At 38.8% G+C, this 23,328-nt stretch overlaps 1 protein-coding gene across 1 annotated transcript in view; it reads left to right on the plus strand.

Moving 5' to 3' along the window:
- The window catches only part of celsr1a (cadherin EGF LAG seven-pass G-type receptor 1a), a 43,820-nt gene that overhangs the window by 9,233 nt on the left and 11,259 nt on the right, over positions 1 to 23,328 (plus strand). The window contains exons 2-14 of the mRNA XM_077709461.1: positions 9,563 to 9,918; positions 10,774 to 11,062; positions 11,844 to 12,066; positions 12,881 to 12,996; positions 13,761 to 13,849; positions 19,085 to 19,242; positions 19,451 to 19,614; positions 19,691 to 19,816; positions 20,983 to 21,149; positions 21,218 to 21,403; positions 22,156 to 22,269; positions 22,339 to 22,513; positions 22,585 to 22,726. Coding sequence (XP_077565587.1) covers positions 9,563 to 9,918; positions 10,774 to 11,062; positions 11,844 to 12,066; positions 12,881 to 12,996; positions 13,761 to 13,849; positions 19,085 to 19,242; positions 19,451 to 19,614; positions 19,691 to 19,816; positions 20,983 to 21,149; positions 21,218 to 21,403; positions 22,156 to 22,269; positions 22,339 to 22,513; positions 22,585 to 22,726 — 2,305 coding nt within the window. The remainder of the gene's footprint in view (positions 1 to 9,562; positions 9,919 to 10,773; positions 11,063 to 11,843; positions 12,067 to 12,880; positions 12,997 to 13,760; positions 13,850 to 19,084; positions 19,243 to 19,450; positions 19,615 to 19,690; positions 19,817 to 20,982; positions 21,150 to 21,217; positions 21,404 to 22,155; positions 22,270 to 22,338; positions 22,514 to 22,584; positions 22,727 to 23,328) is intronic.

A 23,328-nucleotide genomic window follows, 5' to 3' on the forward strand; every position in this document is an offset into this window, starting at 1 on the left:
AGCTGGAACTGGAGCTCACTCAGATGTATTAAGTTTACCTTCTGACTTCTTTGAACTGTAAGGTCTTTTTACAGACTCGTATGCGAGCACACGGGCTCTACATAAGATGTTTTTTGGCCGTAGTCAACATCAGACAGCAGCTGGAGCGTCTTCGCCCTGCAGTGTTAAGACAAAGTTTCACACACGGATCCCTTTGCACCTTTTATCCTGCTTACAAAAAGCACCCAACCCTTCCAAACGCTTCTTCAATTTCAAGTCTATCAAAGTTGTTGCGACATCATTCCCTTATTTGGGAGTTGTTTTTAATGTCCCATCAATATAGTTGGTGTGTTTATTTAGATGTCACAATGTTGTTGACAAGAGCTGTTCTCACAAATGCTTCCCTGTTAGTATGGGATATTTAAAAATTAGACACATGCTGCTGCCAACCACATCCCTTTATCAACTTATCGCCTCGATCACCCCCCAAAAAATGGCTTGTACCAGATTGGGACAGTTTTAAGATCTCAGTCCTAGCCTTGTTTTGTCTTTCTTGTTTTCACCTTCACTGGTGGCACCATTCTGGTAGCTTTGAGTTGAAGCTGTGAAGTTTGTCCCCAATGTGTTGAGTGTCACGCTTCCAGAATGAGTTTCTATGATATAGTATAGTGGAACCTCAAGATATGAGCTTAATTCAGTCCGGGACTAAGCTCGTATGTCGATTTTCTCGTAACTCAAACGAACATTTCCCATTGAAATGAACTAAAAAGAAATTAATTTGTTCCAACCCTCTGAAAAAACACCAAAAACAGGATATTAGATTGGAAAAACATTTTTAATATGTTCTAATTGGCCATCTATTAACAAAGTAACACATAACTAGTGGTTTAATAGTATACTAAAATGTGGTTAATAGTACTAACAGTACTTTTTGCATGGCAACGCTATCGTAACAACATAAACAAATTTAAATGAACTTGGATTACGATGCAGAAACACTCAAAAATAAGTTGAATCGAACCTAACACTAAACTTAATTCTAATTTAGTTTGCATACATGGTTGTTCCCAGTCAGTTTTATGTACCGCCAATCCGTTCTTGCCCCTGATAGTCACTCATGTTGTTTTTCACCATTGAGTGTGGGAGGGGTCAAGACTTGCAATGGTCTGTTATTACCAAAGTGATGACAGTCTATCTGGCACATACCTTTGACACTGTGTAACTGATCCGATCACTCCCTTCTACCCCTTTGTCTTCCTTCGGCGACCATTTTGTGAATTACTGTCTGATCTAAGATGTCGACATCTCTTCTAGAATTGGCACATTTTGCTGATGCAATTCTATTTTTGACAATAAACGGCAAATTAAAGGCTTGATCTAAAACGATGCCCCAATCTTAATTATATATGGCGTCATAGATTTATGCATGGCAGATCGGCCACAGGAATGCAGATAAAACTCGAGCAAAAAAGACATGACAGTGTGAGAATATTTTAGTTTTTGTGTGGAAAAGTGTGGAATCACAAATGTGTCTGTTTGGGGCAGGTGTGTGCTAGTATATCAAACCGAAAGATTTACGTTGTTCTAATAAAATTCCCTTTAAAGAACGGCGGAAGTGGGAGTGTGTAATTGTAAAGACACCTGGGACTGCTGCATACAACTTGGTTTTTGATTGATTTCTTTCTCTTTTAATGTTAAATACTGCTGTCCTAGTATGACAGTTCAGTGGCTTAGCAGAAGCCATACTTTGTGGTGACAGTAATTACTACCTGAAGAGGATATCAACCATTTGTCAAACCTAATTCTCACTAGCTTGAACACAATTATCCCCACGTTTGTGTCCCTGGAAACTCTCTTTCGTGTATAACAGATATCTACGAGCATTGGGCGGAGCATTGCATTTTTATAGTGTTTTTTTTTCAGGTTAGTCAGTGCGAATGGCGGAACTTCTTTGCTAATATGAGAAGAGTATATAATACTTGTCGTTGGAAAGTGGTCGTGCGTTTTCCTATTGTGAGGACATTTGTGTGCATCATTTTCAGAATATTTTGAAGGGAATTCAAAGTCAAACAACCCTCGATATTAACTTTATTACAAAATTAGAATTAAGTTGAGTGTAAGGTTGTATTAAACTTATTTTTGAGTGTCTGCATCGTAATCCTAGTTCATTTAAATTTGTTTACGTTACGAGCTCATTGCCGTGCAAAATTTCTCTCGTCCTGTGAAATCCGTCAAATTTTAGTACTATTAAGCACATTTTAGTACTATTAAACAAGTAGTTACTTGTTACTTTGTTAAAAGATGGCGAATTAGACGAAATACAATATTTCTTCCAATCCAATCTCCTGTTTTTTGGTGTTTCTTCAGAGGGTTAGAACAAATTAATTTGTTTTTTGTTCATTTCAATGGGAAACATTCGTTTGAGTTACAAGAATATCAACATACGAGCTCAGTCTCGGTACGAATTAAGCTCGTATCTCGAGGTACCACTATATAGCCGCAGCCCTACTTTAAACACACAATATTCCACATTTTTGTTGTTTTTTGCTGTCTTATTGTGACAGACCACGGCACATCCTGACTCATTATCACGTTATGTTCTCGCCAGCGGTGTCACGCAGCACAATGCTGACACTTGAGTGACCCTGGCGGCAACTGACGAGATGACCGTTGCTTCTGTGATAAGAGTGAGAATAAAAGAGAATGAGCGTGGTGATTTAAGGCAAGGAAAGAAGAAAAGGAAGGGAAGAAAAGTGGGTGGTTCTATTTTTACCCTCACATTCCCGCTTTTGCTCCCCGACTTCAAAGAATCTCCTGGAGAGAGGGAATTATTCCCCTCCATTCAAGCGTGTCGCTGTTCTCTCCTCCACTTTAGCTTTTCAACACCCCTAAAGCCTTCCAGGAATGATGCATTGGGGGTCCAACTTGTAGTTAAAGCAGATCAATCTGGATTTGTATCAAAATTGCCGCTATATACCGTATTTTCACGACTATAAGGCACACTTAAAAGTCTTAAATTTTCTCCAAAATAGACAGTGCGCCTTATAATCCAGTAAGCCTTATATATGGAAAAAACAGAAAACCAAGAACAAAAAACCACCACTGTCGGATATTAAAAAAACAAAAACGCCTGAACTGAAACAATACTGTTAAATATGCAGATGCCATCTTAGTTTACAAAATCTTCCATCATATAGCTCCTCCCACACTGCAAGATTTTATACAAAAAAATCCAAAACATCAACAATGGCTGGCTCTAGAGGTGACTGTAAAGTAGTGAGTGCTTCATACATGGAAGTCAATAGCAATTACCGTATTTTCATGACTATAAGGCGCACTTAAGAGTCTTAAATTTTCTCCAAAATAGACAGTGCACCTTATAATACAGTGTGCCCTATACATGGAAAAATTTCATTCATTGAGGGTGCGCCTTATAATGCGGTGCGCCTTATAGTCTTGAAAATACGGTAATCAATTAATTTAATGTTCCACTTGACTGACTACCCTCCTAACAGGCATTATGTTGGACTCATTGTTTTGGGCCCATGTTTGCCAGGCTTCCCAGCTGGCTCGCGTCGACCAAACAGCTGACAACATGAGCTAAAAGCACGTCACGCACAATACGTTGTTCAACCTACGCCTCGTGGGGTATTTGAAATTCCACCAAGCGCTGACTCATTGTCTCATGTTACGAAAAAGCTACACTCGTCTAATCTTGTTCACCGCCATGAATCATGCCAAAAAACATGCTTAGAGTTTGATTCAACTTTTTTTTGTTGTTGCTTGATTTACTGTACTAACTGATAATTGTTAGGCTTCAACATTTTTCTGTTTAATAGTGCTTTATGCTTTGGGATGTTGACAGCATTTTAAAAGTAAGCCTTCAGGCTTTGAATTTAACATAAAGTACTTGGGTGCATAATTTGTTTTTAGTTTTTTTCCCCCCAGAATTCACTTTGTCTCTTATGTTTGGCTTTCTAGACTTTAGTTTCAGCTTTGTTATCCAATGTTTTCTCATAGTTTTTATTGCAATTTTCAATAATACAGTGGTACCTCGAGATATGAGCTTAATACGTTCCAGGACTGAGCTCGTATGTCAATTTCCTCATAACTCAAACCAACGTTTCCCATTGAAATGAACTAAAAACGAATTAATTTGTTTTAAACCTCTGAAAAAAACACCCAAAACAAGATATTGGATTGGACTGTAATAATAATAATAATAATTTTAAATGAGTATTATTGATAGACAAATATTTTTTTTACATTTTTATTACATTCAAATAGGACAATATTGGCAAACCTGTGGCCCATGTGACAATATTTTGACCTCCAATTTAAGTATAAATATTATTCAATGAATTCAACATTCCATATTGTAGGAAAAAGTGTTTTTTATCAATTTCTTGTGACCTCATAGCTAAACTCTAGCTCTCATTTGATTGGCTATAATGTAAAATGACGGTTGGGCATTCATCAGGTGTCTATGGGGGTGTTGCAAGGGTCAGTGTCACGCCATCTTTGTCCACCCTAATCAAGTTGAAAGACTTACTCGACTTTCTATTTAGCCACATTTAAACACAAGTCTCACGGTAACCCGTGGCGACAGCCCCCCTTGATGCCTACTCCATCCCCCCCTCCTTTCCAGCACTTTGTTGAACGAAGCCAATGGCGTGTCGGTTGGTAACCAAGCACCCTATTTATCAGTAACCAGCACCAACAATAACTGCAACAAGAAACCTCCTTGGAGAGAAGAGGAAGGCATAGAGAGCTGGAAAGAAGAAGGGTGGAGGTAGAAAAACCTAAAACAAATTGCAAAATGCAATTTTTTAGTTCCAAAGTGTGTCACAAAGTGCTGATTAGGCACCGAGTGCAATGCGCATTGTTTGCGTACATTCTCGGTCTTAGTTGAGTGATCGCCCTCCCTTTGTAGGGCAGGCGTGTTTGACTCTTCACCTAGCTCTAATGTGCTGGGAAATAGGACATGAGAATGAGATAAGCATCCTATTCAGATGGCCACACACTTGGGATAGTTTTGTAATTGAAACAAAATCTCAACAAAAACTAAATAATTAGCCTAGAACACAATTATACATGGGAATATCAATCTGACTACATTTGAATGCCACTTAAATAGCTAAAAAATACATGATAATTCAAAAAAAATACATGATAATAAAGATAATTCAAATCAAATTCTAAATGTAAATTCCTTTGGTTTTGGAGCAGTGGCTCCTAAAGTTCTCAATTTTGATTTATATATTTCTCTTTTTAAATGAAACTTTAAAAAAATATATAATACATATATCTTGTTACAACAAATGTAGTTTCACAAAGTATTTTTAGCTATTTTATCATCTGAGCATGCCTGAAAAAAAGAAGTTTACTTGAGGAATACATTTTTCTACCATAAATAAGACTAAATATCATACAAAATACTTAATAACTTCATATTTAAAAAAAGGGAATCTTTTTGGTAGCGTGACCATTCAAAATATTCTTAATTTTGTCATTTACTTTAAAATTGAAGGCCCTGTGACTATCCTTTTAAATGTGTCAAATCCAAAAATAAATATTAAATCTATTACACATACACAGACACACAAAAAAAACCCATAGATTAACAGATTGATTCTAATCCCTTTTAAAAACACTACAAACCTTTAGCACTATTCAACTTCATATCCTGTGGTAGAACTGATGAAACGATGCCTTCAAGGATTACGGTACCCATAGCGTTCCTTCCTCTCACGTGGAACAGTGCTTCCATTCTGCCAATGTCGACACCCTACCCAAGTCGGTCGGCTCTGGGCCTCATGGTTCAGGGGGCGCTCTCGGATTTTAATGGCGGCTCATCGAGAGCACTTGTCTTTGACTTGTGAGAGGCTATTCAACTCGGAGTTGATATGGTGGAACCAGCGGGTTGCTGGTTTCAAGCGTGCGTCAAGTGAAAGGTTAAGGGTTTTACTGTGGATACTTCTCAATACTTAACTCTGAATGAAGGTCATATTTTACCTGAATTGAAAATTCAAGCTGGTTCCTTTGTTGAACAAACAGGTTTTTTTTCCTTACTTTTACTACACAATACAGTGGTACCTCAACATATGAGCAATTTGAGATGTTTTTCTTGAGATACGAGACAAATTTTGATATACGAGCAGATAGCGGACGGCAGAGGCTGCTCATAAATACATCATGGCCACTGTCTCTCTCTTTGCAAGTAACTTGTGCTATGTCTCTACGAGCACTAGGCGGAGCATTGCATTTTTTTCAGTTAGTTTTTTTCCCCGTTAGTCAGTGCGAATGGCGTATATAGTACTTCTCGTTTGCCTGTGGTAGTGTGTTATCCTATTGTGAGGACATTTGTGTGCATCATTTTGGGACAATTTTTAAGGGAATACAAACTCAAACAACCCTTGATATTGACTGAAAGTCAGTGTGGAGGCGGGGCAAAAAGAGCCAAACTGGGAGAAGAAAGGTATCAAACTTTAATACAAAATTAGAATTAAGTTTAGTGTTATGTTAGATTAAAATGTATTGTTGAATGTCTGCATCATAATCCAAGTTCATTTCAATTTATAAAGAAAGGTATCAAAATATCAAACTAAATTTGAATTAGTTTAGTGTAAGTGAAGTTTAGTGTAAGGATAGATTCAACTTATTTTTGAGTGTATTTGCATCATAATCGAAATGCATTTAAATTTGGTTATGTTATGTTACCAGCGTGTTCCCGTGCAAAAAGCCCCAATAACCCCCCCAAGCCCCTCTCTACCCTCCACAAAATCCGTCTAATTTCCACTCGACGCCATCACTTCTGACAGGCGACGAACGAACTCTTTTGTGTGAAGAGGGGGGCCCCGAAGGGACCCCCCTGAAGAGTTGCAGGTGTTGAGGGGGAAATTGGGCTCTAACAGCTGTGTGTGCAGACATACTGATATATGGTCACACATGCACACATAATTCTTGCACCCAAATACGCAGACACAGCCTATGTTTTTTTATTACCTTTCTTCCCCACACTCAGCTTTAATAGTTAAGCATTTTTTCCAATGGCTCTGATGTGGTTAATGATCAACTCTCTGTCAGGACTTGTAGTATTTATCCATATAACCTGAGGGGTACTGTGAGTTTTCATGTAGTAAGGACTATTACGACCTTTATAGCCTTGACACACATTTATAAATAGCAAATTTATTTTTTATGTCAGTGTTTATTATTATCATCATGTTTTTTATATGTAAAAGTAGTCCAAAAAAGGACTTTTTTAACTGGTTTATATATCCTGCCTGTGATTGGTACAAAGGCTTTTTGTCTTTTTTTTAGTAAATGTTTCAAATGGGAGAAACTTGCTGGTGGCTTTCAAGTATTTAAAACACCTAAAACAAGAAGTTCCTGTTGCTTATTTGCTGTAAAAAATGTGGTAAAAAAATGTCAGTGCAGAGAAAGATTTTTTTCTCTAACAATGCATTGACGTTTAAGCTTCCTGCTTTTATAAACTCCTGTTAGTTCAACATTTTTCCGCTCAGACTTGCCTTTGTCTTTCAGGGTGATAAATGTCAACAGTAGTCAGAAGTGTGTGCATGCTAATCGAGTAAGTACTGATACGTAACAAGGTGTGAAGATCAAGTGTGTCTTCCCAGCTTGCCTGCAACCTGTTGAATGGTCTTTTTGTTTGTTTTCTGGTGCTTTACAGCCCATCCTGCTCACTAAATCAGTAAAAAGGCCTTTTGTTTTTGTGCACTAAAGTGGCCACTGGAGTTGTATTTTATTCAAAATGATTTGAAAACTCAACATTTATGGAAAATCAACATAATCCTGATCAGTAAAGATTTATATGTGTCAATGACAACCATGCAGGGAATGCATTATGTATAGAAAATGTGTGTGTGTGTGTGCATATGTTGAGTATGTGTGTACTCACTCACAGACAGCTGTTACAAAAGTGCATCCTCATGTTTTTTTTTTCGCTGTTAGCATGTGGGGTCATGTCCTGCATCCTAATAAAATGGGTTTCTGGTATTGGGTTGTTAAAAGTTATGGTAATACAGTGTTACCTCGAGATATGAGCTTTATTTGTTCCGGGACTGAGCTCGTATGTCAATTTTCTCATAAGTCAAACGAATGTTGCCCATTGAAATGAACTAAAAACTAATTAATTCCTTCCAACCTTCTGAAAAAACGCCAAAAAAAGAATATTGGATTGGAAAAAAATGTTTTATTTGTTCTAATTTGCCATATATTAACAAAATAACATAATTTGTGGTTTGATATTACTAAAATGTGTTTAATAGTACTAAAATAAGACAGATGTCCTCACAATAGGATAACGCACGACTATTTACTAGAGGGCAAGTGTACCTAATCTTGTGCATGGTAAAAGTGTCTGTTTTTCCATAGCATCTGCATTTGCCACACCCGTCAGTTACATGGTTCAGCCCATCCTTTGTGCATATGTGTTATTTGTTAGCAGCTGGTGGGATCTATAAATAGCAAAGGTAGGCCCCCCACGGAATGAGAGATGAATCATCAGCTTAACACATAATGCTAGTTCACTTGGGTGTTTTTCCTTGACTTTTGTGTGGCTTCTAGTGCAGAAAATACGGTAGTACGGTGGTACCTCAAAATAAGAGCTTAATTCGTTTCAGGACTGAGCTCCTATGTCGATATTCTTGTAACTCAAACAAACTTTTACCATTGAAATGAACTAAAAACAAATACATTTGTTCAAATCTTGGCCACCTGGCTTTCTCGTATCTCGAAATTCTACTCGTATCTCGAATTGGTTGTATGTCGGGGTGTTCGTATGTCGAGGTACCACTGTAGTACATTCATTTTGATAGGATAGGTTCACTGCTATGTTTGTCAACCCCCAAATCGGCCATGGTGGCACCTGTTGCTCCAGCATGCATTCAACAACTTCCAAATTTCCTTGTTGACATAATTTTTTTTCTCCCCGTCAACGGATCTTTAATCCAGAGTGGAAAGCTGCTTTTAAAAACGTTGGCGTATGTGTGGACATAACCTCAGTCTTGCCCCTGGTCAAGCTATGATCTATTTCATGCTGCCGCCACCACCTGTTGTTAACTTTATGTCAGCATGGCCTTACGCTGCCTATAGACATCACGAGACTATAGTAAGAAATTGGTATGCGACTGCATGCAAAGGATTAAGTTACAATGGGTAGTGATATGCACATAGAGGAGGAGCTATATGATGGAAGATGTTGTAAACCAAGATGGCATTTGCATATTTAACAGTATTTTTTCAGTTCAGGCGTTTGTGTTTTTTTTAATATCCGACAGTGGTGGTTTTTGGTTTTCTGTTTTTTTTTCATATATAAGGCGCCCTGGATTATAAGGCGCACTGTCTGTCTATTTTGGAGAAAATTTAAGACTTTTAAGTGGGCCTTATAGTCGTAAAAATACAGTATTTTTACTTTTAAATTCTGAATATGGCTCTCAAGGAATAATGTTTGAAAATATCAATTGTTTATGGCTTTCTTGGTCAAATAGGTTCCCGACTGCTGATCTAGAGAACAAAAACATCTTGTGAAACTCAAGTTAGTGTTACATTTGTATTCCAGATGGTATCCACACCGCCTCTGCCCGCTGTACTCTCCGCGTCACCATCATCACCGACGACATGCTGACCAACAGCATCACGGTGCGCCTGGAGAACATGTCCCAAGAACGCTTCCTGTCACCCTTGCTGGGTCTCTTCGTGGACGGCGTGGCAGCGGTGCTCTCCACCAGGCGCGATGCCGTTTTTGTTTTCAACATCCAGAACGATACCGACGTGCAGGGATCCATCCTTAACGTCACTTTTTCGGCGATGCAACCTGGCGGAGGACCTGGAAAGGGAGCCTTCTTTGCTTCAGAGGAACTGCAGGAGCAGATTTATCTGAACAGGACTCTGCTCAGGATCATATCCTCTCAGGAGGTAAAGTCTAGTATATATAGGCGTTTGTACATACAGTGGTACCTCGAGATACCAGCTTAATGCGTTCCTGAGCTCGTATGTCGATATTCTCATAACTCAAAAGGACGTTTTCCATAGAAATGAACTAAAAACAAATTAATTTGTTCCAACTCTCTGAAAAAACACCAAAAACAGGATATTGGATTGGAAAAAATGTTTGATTTCTTCTAATTTGCCATCTGTTAACAGAGTAACAAATAACTAGTGGTTTCATATTACTAAAATGTGTTAAATAGTTATAAAATTATATGGATTTTGAAGGGGGGAGAAACGGACAGCGAGGGGGACTTTTTGCACGACAACGTGCTCGTAACATAACATAAACAAATTTAAATGAACTTTAATTACGTTGCAGACACACTCAGAAATAAATTTAAGATAACCTAACACTAAACTTAATTCTATTCCCAAAATAATGCACACAATATCCTCACAATAGGATAACGCACGGCCACTTGCCAACTAGTAGCATATATACATTTCGTATTAGTGATCGCCTTGCCATTTGCAATGACTAACAGGAAAACAAAAACACTAAAAAAATCCAATGCTCCGCCCAGTACTCACAGAGACATAACACGAGGCAGTTAAGACCAGAAAGACAGTGGCTATAACGTTCTTATGAGCAGCATCTGTCTGCTCGTATATCAAAATCTGTCTCATATCTCAAGATAAATATTTGCTCCAAATTTTACTCAGATCGCTCATAATAATATAATATGAATTGCTCATATGTCGGGGCACTTGTATGTCGAGCTACCACTGTACATGAAATGAATGGTATTTTTAATACATAACTGTTGGTTTACTTTGCAGGTTCTGCCATTCGATGACAACATCTGCCTTCGAGAACCCTGCGAGAACTACATGAAATGTGTTTCCGTACTCAAATTTGATAGTTCACCCCCCTTCATCACATCCGACACTGTCCTATTCCGGCCCATACATCCCATCAACGGGCTCCGTTGCCGTTGCCCGGTCGGTTTTACGGGCGACTATTGCGAGACTGAGATCGACCTCTGCTACTCTGGGCCTTGCAAGAATAACGGACGCTGTCGTAGCCGAGAGGGCGGCTACACTTGCGAGTGTCTGGACGAATTTACTGGTAAGAGAATCTTTTCGGTTAAGCATTACTCTAGGGGTATTTCCCAGTACTTCACCGGATACTTGCCTCTGTCTGTCTTCCTAATAGGTCAAAACGAGACAGCCTTCATCGCCCTATGCCCGCCTCTCTTCCTCCATCTTATCTGATCTAATTACCCCAATTATACCCATCTCTATCACTCACTGCCCTGTTCTTGCCTTCGCCCAGTTTTGTCCCCAAGCATGTTTTTTTTGTACCCAAACTCAAGGTCGCAGATCAACACTTGGCCCATCACGGGTCTATAATTGCGTTGATGACAGTGTTCTCCTCAGGTTTCCACATTATAGGGAAATAGATACTTATAATTTACCCCATGGAGAATGGGATTATACCGTAGAGAGAAGGGCTATTACCTGGTTCCAAGGCTTTGGAGACCTAACCGTGTCTGGAAAGTCAGGAAAAAATGTTGGTGATAAGAAGTGGAATTTCCATGACTGATTTATGTTTCGATTATTAATAATTTGACCCTTTTCGGTTTGTAAGCAGGAGACACAAAATCTAAAAACACTGTATAGCATGCATGCATTTGTTATAAGACTTCTAAGTGAACGGATTTTAGTTGTCAGCTTTTTTAACCTAAACAAATTTAAATAGATCTTCCCATAAATCAACTTTATTATCAAGTTCTTCATCTGCTAACCACTCTTTCTGTCTTTAACTTGTTGGCCTTTGCTATTGAAGTTATGATGGATATGAAGCTGAAGTGGACCCACTATGCTAAATCACCCCTCTATTTTTATAGGCGAACACTGCGAGGTGAACACCTGGTTGGGTAGCTGCGTACCAGGCGTCTGCAAAAATGGCGGCGCATGCGTGAACCGGCTCACCGGTGGGTTTGTATGCCAATGTCTACCCGGCGAGTACGAGAAGCCGTACTGCGAGATGACCACGCGCAGCTTCCCCGGACAGTCTTTCGTCACCTTTAGGGGCTTGCGGCAAAGGTTCCACTTTACCATATCTCTCATGTAAGTGATTCATTTCTCATTTGGTAATCTGATTGGTTAAAGCAACAGTCTTATGGACGCTGGTTCAAAGCAGCAGAGCCTGCAGAACTGATTGTGAAGGCCTTGAGGCAGATTTATGACCCTGGCAACAAATAATGGCTGAAATGTGATTGGTTAAATGCTTCAATATGAAAACACACATCTGGAAGCAATGCAACCAGAGGGGAAAAGCAATGAAGAAAGCTAACAGACAATTTGGAATTATTTAATAAGTATTCATGGACAAAATATAATGTATATGATTCTGATATTTCTTAGGCCAGCTGAGAAGGCCTTGAAGACTGCATTTGACCTTGTAATGAAAAAAAACAGTTACAGTTAAGCACTCAGTTGGTTTCGTAATAGAAAATTTTGCTTATTTTGCTTTTTGTACAAAGGTAGGAAAGTTAGCGCAATAATGGGAGTTGATCCATCGTACGATGGTGAAACAAAAAAACTGAAAACAGGAAAGTCTTTGTGATGAGTTTCCCTTATCAGCGAATGGCTTCAGCTTTGCCGACTTCCTGGCTCGCTGGCATCTGCCGGTTGACTCCCCTGCCCTCACCTTGCATTCCCGAACAGCTCGCATGTGAACTTTGCTCACGAGCCGCCAGGTTTCCCCCTTAATGGCGGGGGAACCTGCTTTCCTGCCCATAGTCCATACGCTACTCATTTCCGGCTTTTTCTTGTTTAATGACTTTTCTTCAAGAGCCTCTGCGTCACAAAAATGCACATACACAAAAGGCCATATTAAGCAAGCTGATTTTTATTTGGTTTTGTTTTGTGTTTTTACCAGGTTTGCAACCAGAGAAAGAAATGCCCTGCTTCTCTACAATGGCCGATTCAATGAAAAACATGACTTCATTGCTTTGGAAATCATTGACGAGCAGGTTCAACTTACCTTCTCAGGAGGTGGGGCTTGTTTTCTTTTCCATTTATTATCAGCAGTTCCTGAACGTGCGTCCAAACCTAATGTTTGCCTTTCTTTTTATTTTTTACAACTTCCCAATGTTATCTCAAAGTGACCAACTCCATCTTAAACAAACACACACACACGTTTGTGTGTAGTCTCACAAAGAAAATACTGATAACCATTGATCTAACGGGTATGGGCTTGCTTTTTGACTCCTCCCCCTACTTTCCCATGGTCCAATAAAGACTAAAGGAGATTCAGTTTAATACGATTAGTTGAATCCTTTCTTGGGACTACTGCCAAATCTAAAATATGACTTAAAGTTCAAAGTTAATTGCACTTATTATCAACTTAATCATGGATTACGACCTAATGAAAGGCAGAGAAGGTCAATCTCTGATTTTGCTTTCAGTTTTTATGTGTAAACTATGAATCTATGACATCATATTGAAATATTAGGTCAGATATTTCATTGTGGATTTTACTGTCAACAAATATGAGAAAAACCTTGGCTAAGCAACACACTTACACACGCACAAACGCGCACAAAAAAAATAAAACACACTTGTCAACATTGTGGATTCCTGCCTGGGGGCCACTCCTTCCTACCTTTGACAAACAAAGTCATTTATCAGAAATCCAAAGTTTTGTGCCTTGCGTTAAGGCTAAAGTGGACAAACTGACAAGACAAATGACGCCATGCGCAATTGGTGATTTATGATCAAATTGTTAATCCTATCATTTTTCTACTCTTGTCCTCTAGGAGAGACCAAGTCCACTGTGTCCCCATTCATCCCGGGTGGTGTTAGTGATGGCCAATGGCATTCCGTGCAAGTCCATTACTACAATAAGGTACGGAAATATTAAGACATGTTTAGTCATGAGGAGGCTATTGCATATTTGTTCTTATTTCTTTTTTGTTATAGTCAAACTGTAATGATTACAGTGGTACTTCGACATAGGAGTGGCCCGACATACGAGCAATTTGAGATGCGAGTAAAGTTTTGGGCAAATATTTATCTTGAGATACGAGACAAATTTTGATATACGAGCAGACAGCGGACGTGAGATGCTGCTCATAAGAACATCATGGCCACTGTCTTTCTGGTCTTAACTCCCTTGTGAAATGTCTCTACGAGCACTGGGCGGGGCATTGCATTTTTTCAGGTTTTTTTAGTCATTGCGAATGGCGAGGCGATCACTAATACGAAAGTTATATATACTACTTATCGTTGGCAAGTGGTTGTGCATTATCCTATTGTGAGGACATTTGTGTCCATCATTTTCTGAATATTTTGAAGGGAATACAAAATAGATAAATAGTAGCCTGAAATTTTACTCGTTTCTCAAATTTCTCGTATGTTGGGCCACTCGTATGTCGGGGTACCACTGTAGTAACAAACTATAAATCTAAAGCAAGAGCACCACGGACATGGACCATGGTTTCATGTTTTACATTTCAAGCATAAACCGTGTAGCTTTCACTGCTCTTGACAGGTCCGCATTCATCCCACGTGACGAATGGACGGCAAACATGGTGTCCATATTCGCTGCAGGGTCTCTTTCATAGTCATTGTCTGGAATTTTAAAATGATAGGGATTGGCTAAAAAGAAGCACAGAATCATAGATGTTGACATATTTTGTGGCTTCTTAAGACATCGCCATAGAAACCGCAGATGAATTTCCGCTCCATTCCATGCGCGTTTGCTTTGATTTCACGTTCGTTGGCTCATCTTTTTAGCTTTGTTTCTTCTCTTTTTTTGCTTTGAACACATTTTTCAGGGTATATAATCACAAGCACTAGTAGGCGGGTCCATAACATTGTCACAGGGTGATTTACAAAGTGCCTAACACATACCGTCACATTAGCCAGGGGGCTGACTAGAATGGCACATGGTCATCTATTTCTTCTTGCTGTGTTAAATCATCAGAAAGTGTAATCTAATCTCTTTGTGTAAAAGTATACAGCCGAACTCTTACAATAGGCGTGTTGACAAATGAACTTGCACATTTTTGTGATGGTGCCACTAAAAAAGACTTTTAAAAGTAGAATATAATCCTAACACTGACTTTGATCAGATTCTGGGATTCTTTGTTTTGCAGCAGCTGTATTAAACACGCAAAAAAGCAATTTATACTGGCGTATTTTCCTAATTATGTAAATCTCAGAAGCAGCTACTAATACGAATACATTGTTCTGCTCGCACGAACCCACTCATGTGTTAACATCCCCTAATAATTAAACACAATACATGCACGCACAGAAGGTTATTTAGTGGGTCAAATGATGAGGCGGTTAAAGATTGCACAGGGGGTCCGTAGACAGCCCTCCACTCATTCTGACCCCACCCCTTTCTTTTATTTTTATTACAACTGCTCTTCAGAAGACCAGGGGTGCCTTGGCTCCAAAACAATAGGTCAAAAGTTTAAGGGAGGAGGGGTTGCCTTGGAAACAATACATGATTTTGTCATTGTTGTGTCCATCTGAAGCAATCAGACAGATAGTTTGTCCAAAAAAAGACTTTTTTTCTATGTTACTGTAAAGCTTTACAGTGGTACCTTGACATACGAGTGCCCCGATATACGAGCAATTTGAGATAAGAGTAAAATTTGGAGCAGATATTTATCTTGAGATACGAAACAAATTTTGATAGTACTACTTCTCGTTGGCAAGTTGTCGTGCGTTATCCTATTGTGCAAAAATACCCCTCTCTCTCAGCCCCCCCTTTCGAAATCTGTATAATTTTAGTACTATTAAACACATTTTAATAATATTAAACCACTAGTTATGTGTTACTTTCTTAATAGATGGCGAATTAGAACAAATACAAATGTTTTTTTTTCCAATTCAATATCCTGTTTTTAGTGTTTTTTCAGACTGTTGGAACAAATTAATTAGTTTTTAGATCATTTCTATCGGAAACGTATGCTTAAATTACGAGAATATCAACATACGAACTCAGTCCCGCAACACATTAAGATTATATCACTAAATCTATATTTTTCTCAACATTCCTCAACAAAACGGACCACCGAGTCTTATCACTCAGCTACAGTGGCCAAATATTATTGCTTCTCCTGGCCTTTTGCTCTTTCTTACATGCGTGCCATTTCAGGCAGGCATTGAATCATCCAAAACATACTGTATGTGCTAAATGACTTCACAGTGTAGTGCAAAATACTTAAGATATAGCCTATGCATTTAGTATGTGTGCTACTTTTTGTGGTACTGGCCTTTGCTTTACTCAATTGTCCTCTTGTTTTCTTGTCATTTAATCGGACTTATTTAACGTAAAGAAGATATTTGAGATGAATAGTTGGTCATTTATTTAAATCACAGTCTTGTTGAGTAGAGGTTGTGTAACCATGATGAAAACTGATAGGTAAAAATGCTGGGATGAAGTTGTGTTGAAGGACTTTGCAGAGAAGTTAAGCAGTTGTTTTTGAGTTGGACACAAAGGTCTATCTAATGTGTGGTGTCTCTCTCTTGGACCAGGACGGGGGGAGTTTGGTGGACTCCAGTGGGCTTGTGAGGCTACCGCTGTATACTGCCTGGCTGGAGCTAATGCAGAAGGAGGTAACCTTTGACCTCTTGAGTAGTCCTCACTGGTGGATTCTGTAATTGCTGTAGTGGTTGCTTTTGGTGGTTTGGTGTTGTTGTGAAGTTGTTGACAGACTTTTTTTTTTTGGTTAACACCATTCCCTTTTGTCTTTTCCTTCTTTTTACCTTGTAGTGAGTCGTATTCATTTTATAACCATTCCACTTCCATTTCTTATCTCTGACACGAGGGTGTTTATTGCAGTCAAACAGAAACAGAGATTGTACATATCTGAAATGCTCTTATCTGGTTATTTTACGAATCAGATGAATGGCTTATATCTTCAAACTGATTCACTAAATCACTTAAGAAGTCGTTCTGGAAAGGTTAGGGTTATTGTTCCTTTAGTTTTGACACATTTGAGTTTTTTTGAGGGCCTGTTTGAAAGCCAACATTGGTTGGGAACAAAAATACCTGTTAACTTATGTTTTTCCCATATTTTATACATTTTTTTGATCATTTCAAATTGTGTAGGCCATATAACAACTTTAGTTTGGGATTTTTTTGGAGTAATTGGTCGAGGTTGACAGGTATGAACAAATGTAGGCTCGCTGGTAACATATATGTTTGAACATGGGATATTAAAGCCCTTTGTGCGTGTGAATAATTCACACTTCTAGTTTTACACAGCCACAGGGCAGATGAGGTAATATGGGTTTTTGTGTTTTCGCTAGCGGTGTTACATTCGAACCTGTATGTGTAGTGACATGAAATGATCATTTGGGGAGGAGAGATTTGTACTTTGGCTGTCACTTTAAGTTTATCACTTGTTGATGTCCTATGCATTTGACTAGTGGTTTCGATAGTAGCTAAAGACTTAATAAGTTACCAAGGAGTGCTAAGATCTAATTTAAAAAATAATAATAAAAACAGTGGTACTTTGACATACGAGCAAACTTATTTTTGAGTGTGTCTGCATGGTAATCCAATTTCATTTAAATTTGTCTATGTTATGTTACGAGCGCGTTGCCGTGCAAAAAGTTTCCGTCCCTCTCTCGAAATCCGTATCATTTTAATACTATTAAACACATTATAGTCATATTAAACCACTAGTTATTTATTACTTTGTTAATAGATAGCGAATTAGAACAAGTAAAAATGTTTTTCCAATACAGTATCCTGTTTTTGGTGTTTTTTTTTAAAAGGATTGGAACAAATTCATTTGTTTTTATTTCATTTCAATGGGAAATGTTCGTTTGAGTTACAAGAAAATCGACATACGAGCTCAGTCCCGGAACAATTTAAGCTCGTATCTCGAGGTACCACTGTACAAAAACAGGGAAAAAAAACAATTTCAGTCCTTCATTCTTTGGACAAGATTGGATCAGTTTGGATTGAAATTTAGTCTGCTTTTTGCAGATTTAGTTCCTCTTAATTCTGGCTTTAGGCGACTTAGGGAAATCATCACCTTGACAAGAAGATGATGGTTTCAGTGAGTGGAATCGAATGTACTTGTAGATGAGCTTCGTGAGTATCTCTTGATATCTTTTCCACACTGAGAACCCGGCACCCCCTCGTCTTTTGTGGTTAGCCTGGGGGGGATCAAGTGCGTCACCATGGCTGTGGCAGGCCCATCGCCCCTGGAGACGACACCTAAGGGAATTTTAACTCCTCCCAGTTAGCGGGAGGGTAAATAAGAGAGGGAAAAAAAGCCTGACAATATATGTGAGAAAATGTTGTGCTTCAAATTATTGCAAGGTATAACTTTATACACCGTTAGATTTATCTTTTTCTTGGAAAAGCTGACTTTCAGTTGTTTCATTTAGTTGTTTTTTTTTACATAAACTTAAGAAATTCAACTTTACTATTCCATTCATTTTCAAGTGATGATTAAAGCAACGATATAAAGTGTTTTAACACCACACTAAAATAAGGTAATTTATTTGTACTTTTGACAACTACTGTCATATTCCATTTCCCAAACTTTAGGTGGTCTGAACTCAAAATTTGTCTCGTATCTCAAGATAAATATTTGCTCAAAAGTTTACTCGTATCTCAAATTGCTCGTATGTCAAGGTACCCACGTCCTAGTTTGTCAACTTGTCAAATGTCTTTTCTTGTACTCCAAATTGTAGTGGCCATGTTGCTCACTTTAGCTTTTTGACCTTTCCCACATCATTTCTTACATGAATTAACAGAATGGAGCTACTGTATGATTTATTACATATTAACCAATCCTATTACTTGAAACGTGTCGTTTTAAACCCTACCGACAACCTTGTATTGTTCATAAACTTCTCATGTTTGATATTATTAAAGAAAATTAAAAAATAAAGGGATTTGCTCGGATGATTTTCTAAGCTGATCCACATTTTAGTTATTTGGGTATTAGCCTAGTTTGGAGTTGGGAGGTGAGAACTAAAATGTAACAATGGGTTTATTTGTTCAACGAATGATTGTGTTTCAGCGACATTGAAGTCGATAAACATGGATCACAATGGCAGCTAATGTCTTCATGTCATTTAACTTCCAAAACTTATTTTCTAGCCAAATATCGGGCGTCTGGGAATCCCCCATGGACCCTCCGAGGAGAAAGTAGCTGTGGTTGCTGTGGACGACTGCGACATATCCATGGCGATTCGCTTCGGAAAGCAGATCGGAAACTACTCGTGTGCAGCCCAGGGAACGCAGACCGGCCAGAAAAAGTAAAAAAACAACAAAAAACCCTATTTCCCAAGTCAATGTTGACCCTAAAAACGCACTGTTTATGTGAACACATCCTGCATTCAGAGCTTAAGACTTTCTTTGAAATCCCACAAAAGCTGTTGCGTGTTTTCACTGCCCTTTCTTGAACTTTACCTCATTTGGCTTTTTTCTCGGAAAGAAAATCTTTTTTTCGTGATCTCCTTTAAGGTCCTTGGATTTGACTGGCCCCCTTTTACTCGGAGGCGTTCCTAACCTGCCTGAGGATTTCCCCGTGCGGAACCGAGACTTTGCAGGATGCATGAGGAACCTGAGTATCGATAATAGGCCTGTTGATATGGCGGGTTATATTGCCAATAATGGCACTACTGCAGGTTAGAATTGAGCAGTGATTTGTTGTCATGTGAATAGGCTGCGACCTTAACTTTCTGTTTTTGCTTCACACTTCAGGGTGTCCTGCAAAAAGAAACTTCTGCACACCGAGTGTGTGTCTAAATGGAGGCGTGTGTGTCAGCAAATGGAACACGTACACTTGTGACTGTCCAACGGGGTATGGAGGCAAGAACTGTGAACAAGGTTAGCGCAAGCCCAAAAGTACTTGTTTAAATTGTTGACAACGCAAAAATCATGTGTATACATGTGTATACATGTGTATACATGTGTATACATGTGTATACATGTGTATACATGTGTATACATGTGTGTACATGTGTGTACATGTGTGTACATGTGTGTACATGTGTGTACATGTGTATACACGTGTATACACATGTACACACGTGTATACACATGTACACACATGTACACACATGTACACACATGTACACACATGTATACACATGTATACACATGTATACACATGTATACACATGTATACTGTACTTGCTTCTACTGGGGTATACATGTGTATACATGTGTATACATGTGTATACATGTGTATACATGTGTATACATGTGTATACATGTGTATACTTGTGTATACATGTGTATACATGTGTATACATGTGTATACATGTGTATACTTGTGTATACATGTGTATACATGTGAAATCATGTGTATACATGTGTATACATGTGTATACATGTGCATACATGTGCATACATGTGTATACATGTGCATACATGTGCATACATGTGTATACATGTGCATACATGTGTATACATGTGCATACATGTGCATACATGTGCATACATGTGCATACATGTGCATACATGTGCATACATGTGCATACATGTGTATACATGTGTATACACAGTAGAAGCAAGTACATTATATGTGTATACATGTGTATACATGTGTATACACAGTAGAAGCAAGTACAGTATATGTGTATACATGTGTATACATGTGTATACATGTGTATACATGTGTATACATGTGTATACATGTGTATACATGTGTATACATGTATACACATGTATACACGTGTATACATGTGTATACATGTATACACATGTATACACCAGTATACACCAGTATACATTATGTATACATTTATTTATTTTGACGTCTATGAATGAACTTCAAGAAAAAAAACCGTGAAAAACTCACAAAAGAACATAAAATGTTATGACCATGCTATAAATTGACAAATTCAGATATTTATCATTTTCCAGTGGTGCTGCAATTATGTCTTACATTATTTTGGTCCAGGGACTAATACATAAGAACTTATACCTATGTCAAGTTCAGGGAAATGATTCGTACTGGTGAAAACTGAACACACAAATGTTGCCCACAGTGATGCCCTCGCCTCAGTTCTTTGACGGCAGAGCGCTGGTGTCGTGGACCGAGCCAGATGTGACCATCGCCATCCCCTGGTACATGGGTCTCATGTTCCGGACCCGGCAACCAGCGGGAACCTTAATGCAAGCCAACGCTGGCTCCTCCTCCACCATCAGCCTCATGGTGAGCCACAGGGAACCCGATCGCTAGCTTCGTTTATTCTTTGTTCTTAAACCTTTCTCTCGATGTAGGTGAGCGAACAACAGGTTCGAATGGAAGTGTTGCAAAAGGAACAAATGGTGGCGTCTCTGAGTTTCCCACAAGTTCGAGTCAACGACGGGGAGTGGCATCATCTTTTGGTCGAGCTGAGGAGTGTGAAGGAGGGCAAGGCTATCAGATATGTTGCTGCAGTGTCCGTGGACCATGGCATGTACAAGGTAGCAAAAGAAAAAACTGACCACGACAGTATTAAACTTTATACCAGAACTTCGAGTTACAGTGGTACCTCGAGATACAAGCTTAATTCGTTTCGGGACTGAGCTCAAATGTCGATATTCTCGTAATTCCAATTAATATCAGCGGGGAGACTTTTTGCGCCGGTGACAAGATATATAACATAAACAAATTTAAATGAACTTGGATTACGATGCAGACACTCAAAAATAAATTTAATCTAACCTTACACTAGACTTACTTCTAATTTAGTTTTACATTTTATACCTTTCTTCTCCTGACTGAGTTGGTTCTTTTTGCCCCGCCTCCGCTCTGACTTTCAGTCAATATCGAGGGTTGTTTCCGTTTGTATTCCCTTCAAAATATTCCCAAAATGATGCAAACATATGTCCTCACAATAGGATAACGCACGGCCACTTGCCAACCAGAAGTAGTATATACTCCTCTCGTATTAGTGAACAAGCTCCGCCATTCGCACTGACTGACAAGGAAAAAAACACTGAAAAAATGCAATGCTCCACCGAGTACTCGTAGATATCTGTTATACACTAAAGATATGCGGCAAAAAAGACTCCTAAACAGCCTCTCATGTCTTGGCCACCTGGCTTTCTCGTATCTCGAAATGTTTCTTGTATCACTAGATAATTATTTCCTCGAAACTTTACTCGTATCTCGAATTGCTACTATGTCATGGTGCTCGTATGTCAAAGTACCACTATATTGTTTTCTCCAACAGAAGTCTGTCGTGATTGGCAACGACCTGCCAGGTTTAAAGCTCCAAACACTTCATGTCGGAGGTTTACCTGGAGAGGGCAATCATGTCAGAAAAGGATTTGTTGGCTGCATACAAGTAAGTGTACATGTTTCTAGCATATATTCAAATATTTATGTGAAATATGATTCCACTTTTGTCCCTTAGGGCGTCCGAATGGGGGAAACAGCTACCAACTTGGCCAATGTCATCATGTCTCGCGGCTTAAAAATCCGCGTGGAGGAAGGCTGCGACGTTTCCGATCCATGCGATGCCAACATTTGCCCTGAGAACAGCCATTGCAGCGAGGAATGGACAACGCACACGTGTGTCTGCGACCCGGGTATGGACTGCCACAACATCCCAAGAATAAATAAACAGAGGCCTAACACTGAATGACGTTTTGTCTTAAAGGCTATTTCGGTAAAGAGTGCATCGACGCATGTCAGCTGAACCCGTGTGAGCATGTTTCTACCTGCGCTCACAAGCCAAGTTCTTCGCATGGCTATACTTGCGAGTGTGGGCACAACTATTATGGACAGTACTGCGAAAATAAGTAAGTCATTCATTTGAGATAGCAAATTCGTTGTTAGTAGAAGCAAATACAGTGGTACTTCTAGATATGAGTTTAATTTGTTCTGGGACTGAGCTCGTATGTTGATTTTCTCATAACAAAAATGAACGTTTCCCATTGAAATGAACTAGAATTGAATTAATTTGTTCCAACACTCTGGGAAAACACCAAAAACAGGATATTGGATTGGAAAAAACATTTTTATTTGTTCTAATTCGTCATCTGTTAACAAAGTAACAAGTAACTAGTGGTTTAATACTTCTGAAATGTGCTTAATATCATTAAAACTAGACAGGTTTTGCGGAGGGTAGACTTTTTGCACGGCAATACGCTTGTAACATAACATAACCATATTTAAATGAACTTGGATTATGATGCAGACACTCAAAAATAAATTTAATCCAACCTAACACTAAACTTAATTCTAATTTTGTTTGACATTTTGTTACCTTTCTTCTCCCAGGTTGACTTTCAGTCAATATTGAGGGTTGTTTGATTTTGTATTCCCTTAAAAATATTCCCAAAATGATGCACACAGATGTCCCCACAATAGAATAACGCACAATCACTTGCCAACGAGAAGT

The sequence above is a fragment of the Stigmatopora nigra genome, chromosome 23 (assembly GCF_051989575.1).
Source record: "Stigmatopora nigra isolate UIUO_SnigA chromosome 23, RoL_Snig_1.1, whole genome shotgun sequence".
Taxonomy (NCBI): Eukaryota; Metazoa; Chordata; class Actinopteri; order Syngnathiformes; family Syngnathidae; genus Stigmatopora; species Stigmatopora nigra.